Source organism: Callorhinus ursinus, unplaced genomic scaffold, assembly GCF_003265705.2.
Source record: "Callorhinus ursinus isolate GAN/ISIS: 27379988/994484 unplaced genomic scaffold, GSC_fseal_2.0 scaffold3, whole genome shotgun sequence".
NCBI lineage: Eukaryota > Metazoa > Chordata > Mammalia > Carnivora > Otariidae > Callorhinus > Callorhinus ursinus.
The window spans coordinates 32,969,788-32,982,384 of NW_027397065.1; the positions used below are offsets into that span (position 1 = coordinate 32,969,788).

General features: G+C 34.9%; 1 protein-coding gene across 8 annotated transcripts in view; it reads right to left on the reverse strand.

Moving 5' to 3' along the window:
• Positions 1–12,597, reverse strand: part of RANBP17 (RAN binding protein 17) — a 324,967-nt gene that overhangs the window by 289,958 nt on the left and 22,412 nt on the right. For all 8 annotated transcript variants that reach the window (XR_012377245.1, XR_012377247.1, XM_073890032.1 and 5 more), the window contains 5 exons: positions 11,153–11,218; positions 7,517–7,621; positions 5,896–6,061; positions 2,861–2,934; positions 305–424 (listed from right to left, as the gene is read on the reverse strand). Coding sequence is in view for 6 of the 8 variants with exons in the window: in XM_073890032.1 (XP_073746133.1) it covers positions 305–424; positions 2,861–2,934; positions 5,896–6,061; positions 7,517–7,621; positions 11,153–11,218 (531 nt within the window). In the remaining 2 variants the exon portion in view is untranslated. The remainder of the gene's footprint in view (positions 1–304; positions 425–2,860; positions 2,935–5,895; positions 6,062–7,516; positions 7,622–11,152; positions 11,219–12,597) is intronic.

Sequence of the window (12,597 nt, forward strand, 5' to 3'; positions counted from 1 at the left end):
AGTACAAGCAAAGAAATGCAGGACACAATGGCATAAATCAGAAGCATCATAAGATATATTACCTTCTGTTCTTATTCACCTAAAAGATGGAAGAAAATAAAAAAGGAAGAACACAGAAGTCTGTCAGGAAGGCATCTATTTTTAAAAACTGTCCATTTCTACTACAAATGAGATCTAAGGAAGATGGATATGATACTTCATATTTCCTTCCAGAATCATAATCAAGTCACAAGTTTATTACACCTTTCAGCAGAAAAACTGTATTTCTACATACTAAGTATTAATTAAATTACTTCATAAATACCTGAGGGTTTTCAAGTATCCTTTTTACTCCCTTAATTAAATTACCAAGGTACTTGGCACGTTCAGGACTGCTAAATAAGGACCTTCTTGTAGAAGCAAACTGAACTAAACATGAAAGTGCCTAAAAATAGGAACAACAAAATTCATTTCAATTTTAAAAGTAACTATGGCCACATGTAAGGAACACTGTCTTCACATAAAAAAACATTTTTTAATTTTAATGATAGAAAAGTATTATAGAATCCAGAAATAATGAAAGCTACACATCATCAATCACCAACACCACACATCCCTCTTTAACCCCACCACTAAATTGTATATTCGTGTATATTCTCTTCTAATATATTTTCATATATTTAATATGCCAAAGCAACCTAGACATGCATACACTCAAAAGGCTCCCAATTGCTTCTGTTGCCCAGCTCTGTTCATGAACCAACGTGTTCTACAAAAAATAAAAGACGGTTTTGTGGTAGAATGTTTGAGAAATACTGTATATCATGTACGGTGATATCCTGCAAGTGGGAACACTTTAGTGTAACTTGGTATAACTTTACTTAATCCAACATATCCCAAATTTATGTGGTGACAGTACATCTTATCCATACCATCCATTAATAAGTTAAGGAGCAATTTGGAGAATGCTGCTAGAAACATTAGATATTCTACAAAAATGGTCTAGTTATCTTCTAAAAGTTAATACTTTACCAGACAATTTCACTACTTGGGTTCTTAATTCTACTACTGAAAACCATTGAAGTCTGTCTGATCATTAAGTGAGAGGCCCACAATTGGCAGCTTTTCAGGCCAAACGGGCCCGCATAGGTTTTGTTTTGGTCCACATATGTTTGTTTGCCTGCTTTGTAAAAAAAGTTAGAACTGGCTATTAATATTTAAGTATTTTAATTAAGAGATATTACATAATGTCTGGCTTTCTTAGCAGAGGTGAGAACAGTGACAAGAATCAGAGGATGGCCTTTTAGATGTTCTCCAGTTTGCCACAGTCCTTACTGTTGGGGGAAAAAAAAACAAACGAACAAACAATTCCTTAGGCAATTCTGATGTGTTGAAGGTTTGGGAACTACTAGTGTATTAAATATCCAGGGTTTGGGGGCCAAAAACATCTGGGTTTGAATCTCAGCTTCATTATTTAGTTTGCTGCCCTAATGAAATTCATTTTAGCCAGTCTGGCTCTGTTTCCTGATCAACACAGAGAGGATAATAATACTTACCTTGCAGGGCCACTTTGAGGATGAAAGGAAAGAAGCACCATATAATAGGGCAGGCCCAATAAGTGTTAGTTACTTTCTCTCAAAGCAGTTATTTTCCACTTAATTTTTTAAGCGCCAGTAGTTTGTTTTATTGCAAAACATAATTGTACATGAAACCATGGTTTTTAAATAACTAAAAATAAAACTATTCTGGTTAAAAGACAGAAGGCTAAAACTCTGGCACCACCTGGAAGTGAGTATCCTGTGAAACCCAGTTTAAAACCACCACCTCGGGGCGCCTGGGTGGCTCAGTCAGTTAAGCGGCTGCCTTCGGCTCAGGTCATGATCCCAGGGTCCTGGGATCGCGTCCATCAGGCTCCCTGCTCGGCAAGGAGTCTGCTTCCCCCCTTCCCACTCCCCCTGCTTGTGTTCCTGCTCTCATTATCTCTGTCTCTGACAAATAAATAAATAAAAATCTTTAAAAAAATTAAAAAAAAATAAAACCACCACCTTAAAACCCTAGATTGGAGAGCAGACATGTTTTTAAACAAAAAGAAGGGGAGAGAGTATTTTTGTAAATCTATTCCTCCCTTCTAGACAATAACATATCTAAACAAACACACCACTCTAATGTACTTTAAATCTAGAACATCTTTTTTCAGGAAATGGCAGTATCAGAATTCTCCAACTTTACTTTTAGAAGCTTAGATATTAAACTGACAACTTTTTCTTTTTTTTTTTCCAATCTCGCCTGGTCTCTGTTTTAGGTTCCACAAAGATGGGGTTCACATTCTCAAAGTTACTATGTAACCAGAGTTTAAAAATTTTTAAAGCACACAAAAGAATTTAATTCAAAAAATAAATGAACAACTGGAGTGATGAACACAAAATCAAATGAGCAGATCCCCTTTGTTTCTCATTGAGAGATACTGATGGGAGCTGCCTGGCAAGCTTAGGGCATGGAGGGTTGAGGAAGAGTTAGAAACAGGGTAGGAAAAGGGAAGGTAACAGATGGTGTGGACAACTACTGGGCTGAGACCCAGAAGAAGGGATGGGGACTGGGTGGAAAGGAAGGTACACTTAGAGGTTAACAGGTTTTCCTGGCTCTGGGCAAGAGCTAAATCAACAGCTAGAGGTTCTGGGTTCACCCATGAAATGGAACCCTGACAAATAAATAGAATGTGACAAATACCTTAAGTAACATAAATCCCAGGAGATGTAAGAAAGACTTGCTTGTGAGAGGTAAACCCAATCAAGATTATAAATTGGACTTTTTACAGTAAATACATACCACCCTTAGATAAAGATTGCAGGTACTTTTTAATGAAATAATGATTTTTACTTACTAACTGAGATAGTAGTGGTGGAAGTGAATGATATAAACTGAAGAAAAGATCCAATGTTTCTGGTTCCAGGAAAACTGGAAAAAAAAATTTTTTTCTAATACCATTACTTCCAATCAGTGATCTTAATGTAATCAGTAAGACATTCATTATCACACAAACAAGAACTCCAAGACCTCTGCATGTGGCCACTCTTATCAGTTAGGCTTAATTCCTTTTTAATTCCTAGCTACCCTCCTTTGAAAGATGAAATAATACAGATAGAAACTAATTAGCTAAAATGTTCCTTATTTCTATGTAGCATCTACAGTTCTTACTGAATCTTCTTACCATTTTCATTTGTATTAAAATACTATAAGCATTTAAAAATTCAAACAGTATCAAAAAGTAAACACTATTAAAAAATGTATAATAAAAAACAGCTGTACCCTACCCCATTCCAAGTACCTTTCAACTCTTATCTACACTTACATACATATTTCCAAATAACATGCTATATGACTGTTTCTTTGTTTTACCTTAAACATCAAATGAATTTCTGATATACCACGAGGCTATAGTACGTACCACAATCTGTCCTCTCTCAAAATCCATCCACTATTTTAACAATTTAAGATTAAATAATTCTAAGGGTTTACATTTATTATGGCTATTAAGTAATGTTAACAGCTGAGCCAAGGACAATATGATCATACTACATTTCTAACACTCTCTGAATCTAATCATAGCATCTTTTCTGTGTTTAGTTGTCTATCTGTCACTAATTCTTTCCAAATGCTCTGACAGATTTGTAAAATGTTCTTCACACCATTTTCCACATTATCAATAGCATCAAATAACCTATAATTTCCATTTCTCCCTCCCACCTCCTAAAGCCTTCAACTTGGGACTGATTGTTCCTAAATTTGTTATATAATGATCTTCTTTTTATGTGTCTGTTCATTGCCATTTTGTGTTGAACCTCCCTTTTCACAAACCCCTTATCTTCCATGGTTTTTGTAACAAGTAACTTTCTGAGAGCAAGCACATAAAGGGATAAATTCCAGGAGGATGAGCATGTCTGAAAATGTCTTAATTCTACTTTATGCTTGATAATTTCAGTCTAGTTTGAAAATTATTTCCCTTCAGAAGTTTGGGGATACTACTCCATTGTCTTCTAGCTTCCAGTGCTGATGCTAAATAGTCTAATACCATTCTTGACCCCAATCCTCTGTAGGTGACTTACTTCTCCTTTCTGGTAGATTTTAGGATCTTCCTCTTATCATTATTACTCTGAAGCGATTATGATTATGAAGCTTAGTATTTATTTTTTTCATTCATTACTATGTGCACTTGATGGGATCTTTCAATCTGAAATTTTATGTCTCAGGGCTGAGAAAGTGTTATTTGTTTGCAAATTTTCTTCTTTATCTATCCTCTTTCTCAAACTCCTGGTAGTCAGATGCCAGCTCCCCTAATTTCATGCTTTAATCTTCTTGTATTTTTTTTCTCCTATCAAATCTCTTCTTGATTTTTTATTCTACTTCTGGGACATTTCCTTAACTTTACCTTCCAACTCTTTTATTAAATGTTTCATTTGGCAACTGTCTTGTATATTTGGAACACTCTCTGAACTTTTATTTTAAAACAATATCTTATTCTGGGACACCTGTGTGGCCCAGCTGATTAAGCATCTGACATGATTTTGGCTCAGATCACGATCTCAGTGTCATGAGATCGAGCCCCATGTAGGGCTCCACACTTGGTGGGGCGTCTGCTTGAGATTTTCTCTTCTCCTTCTCCCTTTACCCCTCCCCACCATGAGCTCATTCTCTCTCTCTCAAATAAATAAATGAATCTTAAAAAACAAAACAAAACAATATCCTATTCTTGTTTCAGGGATGTGTTACCTTTTCTTATCTCCCTGGCGATATTAACTATACTTTTTTGAAGATTACTTCTACTTTTCACTTTGTTTCCACTAAACTCTCTTTTAAAAGAAAAAAAAAAGCTTTCTGAGATAATTATACATGCATATGCAGTTGCAAGAAATAATACAGAGACTCCATGCACCCATTACTTAATTTCCTCCAATGGTAAATTCTTGCAAAACTACAGTACAATATCACAATCAGGAAATCACACTGATACAATCCATCAATCTTATTCATATTTCCCATTTTTACATGCACTCAGGTGTATGTATGGGTGTGTGTCTTTGTGCGTGTCTGTGTAGTCTGTGTAATTTTTATTACATGTGTTGGCTCATGTATTCATCATGATACTAAGAATACTAAGTCCCTTTTAATTGTTTGTTTTAATCTCTGATTTCTATATTAGAAGTTTTCACAAACTCTGTGGTATTTCCTTACTATATCTGATACCCCTAAATACCCAGCTTAATTTCTCGAGGACAAAAAGGTCTGGTATTGGGAAGTAAGAGGGAAGGGCACACAGGGAAGAGAAGAGAAAAGGCACAGGTGGTAGTTGCACAGGTAGCAGAGAAGATCCTGGGGATTTGGGCAGAATACAGACTTTTTCACCAGGCCCTTTCAGCCCTATTCCTCACCTCACCTCTGACTGCAGGAATACCCCAGTGCCATCATCTTTCTGAAATGTGTGAGAGCAAATCAGACTGCTTTTTTTCTTGGTATCCTTCTCTGTAAGAAAGTAAGTTGCAATTCTGCTCTGCTAAGTCAGTTACTCTAATTCATTCTCTTTCTAACTTTGAAAAGTATGTTTTCTCTGTCAGTGTTATATCCTCTCCCACTCTATTTATCTGAAACTTTCAAAACAGAACTCTTCATTTTCCCTCCCAAACCTGTTTTCCCCCTAACTCTAGAGCTATCTTTCCTATTTTCCAGTATCAAAATATGGAAGCTCCCATGATATGAAGGAAAGCAGATTTCAATACTAGGTATCAGCAGCTACCTCGTGTTACAAATCTTTTTTAATTTCTTGATTACCTAGCAAAAACTAGAGGTAACTGCACGTATGGCAACCGTATTAATTTTGTGCCTTTTACTCTGACCATCCCTCACACTAAACTTTCTTCTTACTTGTTCTCCAGGTTGTTGGAATCTGCACTGTGCAAAGATCATCTGCAGATTCATCTGCTGAACTGCCAATGAAGTCAAAGTTAAGGCAGTTGAGGACCAGTTTCAAGACCTGCATTACTAGATTTTGTTGACCTTCATCCTGAAGATTTAAAGGTTTGGCCAACACCTGAAAAAAGTTGAAAGTCAAGTAAAACATGAAATATGTCAATAAGCAAATTTTCACTTCACTAATTTAAATTATTCTTCAATGTTAAATTAGAATTAGGAAGTTTGCCAAGTTATGTTGTTGTATATATTAGAAAAAGTTGTAAAATCACTATCAACAAAAATCTACAATAGCCTATTTTCAAATTTTATTTTCTAAAATGAGAACAAGACCTTTGACAATTGCAAACTATAGGTCATCTTCTAAAGTTAAAAAAAGTAACTTTAGGACAAATACTTTACTCAGCACAAATGTATAAATCTATTGGATTTATTAGCTCAAAGGCTGCTTAGAACAAGCTGAAAATATAATACTTTTCAAGTGGGGGAACTTTACGTGTAAATGATCCACATTCAGTTAACAAAGGTTGTCAGAGCTGTCTGAATGAAGGAGGACACTCAGAAACTTCTAGAGAACAATCCTGACCACACACCGCCTCCACCCACCACAAAATGTCCATTCTGACACAATCAGAATAGATTACTATCTCCTAAAGACACATTGTGAAATACATGTGGAGGAAGTGATATGAAGTTTGGGATTCTGCTTCAAGAATAACACAAAAAGAAAGTTGTTTGAAAAGTACAGAGATGAAAAGAGACTGGTCACGAGTTGTTACTGCTTATCTGGTTGATGGGTCCAAGGGACTTCATTATACTCTTCCACTTTCTTTTTGCATATGTTAAAATTTTCCATACAAAAGGAAAATTTAAAAAATAATAGAGGGTCTTTATTGGCCTTAACTTGGCCTACTGCGGCAGTTGCCCTGTTATTAACTATACCAGAGAACTGAAACAATTAGAAACCGGTACTTAGTGGAACATACTTTAGGAAATGCTATACTACACCAATTAAAAAGCTTGAACAGCATGATGGAATCCCTATATTACAGGCAAACACAATATAATTATTAATTGTGTTATCCCTAATGTTCAATAGGGCACCAAGTAGCAAATGAGAAAATAATATTTCCCAAAGAAATTATTAAAGTTAACTGTCTTGGCTCACCTATGAATAAATATCGATAATTGATGAATTAGGAAAACTTACTGTCATTTCATTGTTCATCTGCACCCCATTAAAATACAGGCAACTAAAATAAAGAAACTAAGTCTCAATTAGCTTCTGTAATAAATAATCTATAGTAGTAGCAGGAAGGCAATGAAACTACTACTTAAAGATGAGTTACTGAATTCCCTTTGGATTTTGTTTTATTGTATCTCTGGTAAATAAAAGTGAATTTTTTGGAACCTCTTACAGACTTGTGGAAATCTACTGTACTTAAATTAAGATTGTTCACAATAACTCTTTAAAAGGCAGAATGGGGGTTGGAGAAGGGGGATTTATTTGAAATTATTTTGAAACTTAAATTTCCTAAATACTCTAAGTAGGATACTGAATTATTAAATAACTTACCTCTTTTAGAAGAGAGCATGCTAGCACTAAAATGTCTTTGAGAGAACTGTCACGAAATGAGGTAGCTATTTTCCTGTGTTTTGCTGAAGGTCTAGAATAATCAACCTAAAAAGATCAAGATGAATTTATTTAACCAGACTTAGCAAATAGCAAAGAAAAAATTTACTAAGAAAAGGAATGGAAATAACGATTAAAGAAGCATCAAGTACAGAGTTAGGCAAGCTTTTAAAAATCTACTGGGTAAGTGCCTTGCTTAATGTTACTCAAAGAGTTAATGTCAGACCCGTTGGCAGAACCCAAGTTTCTGGATTGGTTCAATTTACTGCTCTTTCTAATTATACCAATCCCAAAATTAAAAACCAGAACTGATCATACTTTCAGAGACAATAGGAACACAGATTATAAAATCACAGATGGATCCTAAGACTATCAAACTCCTGTACCATGTACCATTTCACATTAGGCAATTAACAATTTCCCTGTTCTTCCTCCTGTAAAACAAGAATCCCTAAGATAATCTTCAAATTCTAACTCTCTGTGAATCAGTTAATAATCAATTACAGAAAAATTCTTCATACAAAAGTAGTATTTCTATATATACCAGCAACTTCATTGGTTCACAGATCCTTGTTTTAAAAAGAAACCAAGGCAGAAATAATAAACAACCAGAAATCTTATTGTATAAGCAATAGTACATTCCCTTTGAATATTTATTAGTTATTGATTGATAACTGTTAAGAATAAATTTATGAAGAATAGTTCTTGAGCCTCTAATCTAAAATGTGATATGGTCAAAACTATACTATTAATGCCATTAACAGTTCCATTTATCAACAGCAAACAGCAAACAAAGCTGAGGTCTGATACCCAAATGACTATTAACACCATGGGCTACAGTGGCTACCGCATTCCTTTTGCTCTTTTGTTAATGCTTATATATTTAAAAAAAAGCAGTGAGTTCAAAATTGATTATCTGATATTTCGTAAGCTCCATCATACAATTTAGACTATACTTAAATGTCGCATTTACTTATAGAAACATGAAACATAACAGAAGTGATTACAGAAAGTAGTTACTGGAATCTGTAACCAATATGTAAGATTCAAATCAGCATTTCCAGCATTCTTCCCTTCTTTGAAACCAAACTTCAGTCTATCTCTCTTACAGTATCTCCCTCAATACATAAAAACTTTTCCTTAATACAAATTAGTAATAGCATACAGGATTGCAATTGTGATTTATTAAGTACTTATCACATATTATTTCACTTACTTCTTAAAATAACCTGTGAGAAATATATTATCCTCTTCTTACATATAAAAATTAAAGTTTATAGGCATACGATCCTAGACCAACCTCTCATTACTACCCCATCTATAACACGAACAGAAGAACCTCTTACGGAGCACTTGTACATACTAGGCCCTGAGCTAGTAGCTTATCTAATCTTAATAAGATCCTGGAAGGTGTCATTCTCACTTTACAGACAGTAAGTCTGTAAATTTAAAGACGTTCAAAAGTTTGTCCAAAGTAGTAAGCAATGGAGCTAAAATACAAATCCAGGTCTTATTTCAGTTATCTTCAAGGCCTATCTGCTTATTTTACTTGTTTTACTCATTGATACCCAGTTTTTTGAGAAGAGGAACCGTGCATCTATTGTCTACTGTACATCTATGCCTCTATAATGTGTAGATAAAGGATATTTTACTTCTTGATGATTTTACATTGAATATCCTCCAGGAACAGTAGAAACAATAGACTTGGCTTTGAAAAAAAACAAGATAGTATATAATCCTCTTTTAGGAAACCTCAAGTTCAGATGTTTTTCTTAAAAAATACATCTTGTTATTGACATTACATGAATTTACCTGGCTCACATTTAACAATGATAGTATTCGATTTTCACTATGCATTGTAGATCTCCCTGCTGCCTGGCTCAGAAGTACTTACCAAATGCTTGTTCCAACAATAAATGCCATAAAATTCAACTAAGTAAAATGTATCCACAAAAGCCATATACTTTTTACCATACAAACCAAAATCACACCAGACCTTGAAGCTTTTTTCAAAAGCACTTGGTTATATACAAGATAAGCCTAGAACATCTTGTGCCAAAAAGTAAGAAAATACTCAAAGACCGGTGAGTGTCAAATGGATATGGAAGCTAGCCTGAAAGGGTTCCTACTAGCCAAATCTGGCAAAATGTGAGCATCAAAATATAACATTAGTAACAAATTATAATCTATTAAATAAAATAAGAAGTCAGCAATCCATACTGATATAATAAATAAATAATAAATAAATTGAAAGTCTGATGAGGAATGGGTATTTTCAGTCTTAAATAGTTATTATTTACAAACGAGAAAAAATAAATCTACAATTAGAGAAGCCTGGTGGAGACCATCTTCATCAAGTAACCAAAGTAAACATCATCAGTTATGTAACAAATCAAATCATGTGCTTCCTGACGGGAGACAATGAGAAAACCACAGTATCATTTCTGTGATATTCCTAACCAATATGCATAATCTGAATCTAATAATAAAGAAACATCAGACAATCCCAAATTGAGGGACATTTCACAAAACTGGCCTGTAATTTTCACAAATGTTAAGGTCATGAAAAATGAGGGAAAGATTGAGGAATTTTTCCAGATCGATGGAGACTAATAAAACGTGTCAAATAAATGAGACGCACAATTCTAAACTGGTTCCTTTCTGGGACAAATGGATACTGGTAGACAACCATAAGGCGAGTAGAGGAGTCAGGGAGTGAGGTCTGTGATAAATTAAGGGATCACTTTAAATTTAAGAAAACCATCCAATAAAACTAGAAACATTCTCTAATTCCTGACTGAACACAAGTTGGAAACACTTATTTTGGGTGATTTTTTTATGCACAGGAACTATACTGACACTCCAAAGGGAGTTGGCAAGTAGTCCAGGGTATGCAAGCTCTTCATATTTATACACACACACACATACACACAAATGCAGGCTACTCAACATGACAACAGTTTTAAAATATAAACACTGCCTTTATGCCCCTTTACTTTAAACATTGTCCCACATAGAACCCAACTTCTGCTTTTGTTCTGTTTAGAACCCTGATAAGTACAAAAGTGACAGAAACAGGTGACAATGTGCTCAGCTGCTGAGCTCATAAAGGCACTGTTTGGGGGAAGCATAGCTTCTGGAAACTCTCCTTGTACAGAGCGAAAATCCATGCTAGCAAGTGGCCAAGTGCCAAGGGGCCTGTTCTTTGAGGAGTCCTGCTGTGTACTCATTGTTGAGAATCCATTCACCAAACTGCTTGTCTTTTATTATTTGTAAGCAAATACAGGTTTCTCTTCCTATAATTTATTTCTTATGGTTAGTGTATTACTATATATAGAGGATAAAAGGACAATTCACCAATTTTCATGGAGCAAGGACCATGTCTAATTCCCTCTTCCTTGCAGTACTTTACACTATTGCTGTTACTTTCAATAACAGTAAGTGTTCCAATACCCAATTATCCCACCAATAAAATACACAAAAGACTTGATTATTCAGTTTTATGCCACACAAACATTTTATATGAAAGAATTCAGCATTACTTAGCAAACTCCCATCACTATTAGATGGAAGGCTTACCAGGTTCATTTCCTGAGTCAACTCGGAAAGGATTATTACTCCTATTATGCAGTGCTCCACAGTACCCTATGGAGAAAACAACCAAGTGTACCCTAAGTAGAGACATATAATTGGTTCTTGAGGTATAAACAAATAATTAAATAAATACTGAAACATCACATATTCTTAGTAATGTATCTACTAAAATATGTGGAAAAATCATTATGAGGTCTACAAAAGTAATGTCAAGTTCATTTTTTGAAGGATAAATTTAGGTACACACAGAGTGGCGTGGGAAAAAAGCATACCTAACTTAGAACTGCACAATACTATACAAAATGTTTACAGCACCTAGGACTTATAATAAACTAAACCGTAAAATACAAGAGTTGAATACTTCTCATGAGACTATGCATAAGACTGAACAAAAAATGCTTTTTAGTTCTATAAATCTGCTTGAAGGCTACTGAGATAGCTGAACTCAATAATGAATAAATTGCTTAGGAACGAATCTAAATCCCTCAATCTAATATCACATAAGATCACTTAGGCCCTTTTAATATTATTTAATAGTGCATGTGTATACATTTATTATGATATCTAAAATAAAGGCATCTAAAGTGCCCAATGCACCAGGGTAAATAAATACATGACTATCAATATGGTATACAGTTTCATAGCCTCTATAATGTTTTAATTTAATCTCAAAAACTTCCTTCAACTCAAAATTCAGATTTTACATTCACCATTACTAACAAATCACCCTACTGCAAAATCACACTAGAAGTATAAAAATTAAAAATGTAACATCCAGGGGTGCCTGGGTAGCTCAGTCAGTTGAGTGTCCAACTCTTGATTTCAGCTCAGGTCATGATCTCAGGGTCATAAGATAGAGCCCCACGTCAGGCTCAGTGCTCAGCACAGTCACCCTGAGATTCTCTCTCCCTCTGCCCCTCCCTCTCCCCCACCCACATGCTCACACTCTCTCTCACAAAAATAAATCTTTTAAAAAAATAAAGTAACATTCAATTATAGTGTAATCATAAAAAAACACTAATAGAGATTACAAATTTTTCATGTCTTAATTTTATAGTTGGTCATTTCTTCTATTTATTATCTTAGGATAAAAAAATAAACAAAGGACACATCCCATAATTTTTGCATTTTAATTCTTTATGGCCATTCTCAACAATCTCAACTGTTTGAACTGAGCTACAGATTTCCTGTTACTGAAGCATCCATCCTCTGAGTACACCAGATCAATGCTCCTCAAAGTGCTGCTCCCTGACCACCTGCTGGTCATCTGCAAACTCAATGCTAATCTCAGAATGGATTGGTACGGGCTCATGACGGAGGAGATAAAAGAGTTTGCACAAGACTATAAGCCAGCTAAGTCCCTACTAAGTACACTTAGTTCAGCTGGCATTTTTTTCATAGCAAGTCTTCCTCGGTGAAGGAAGCACCAC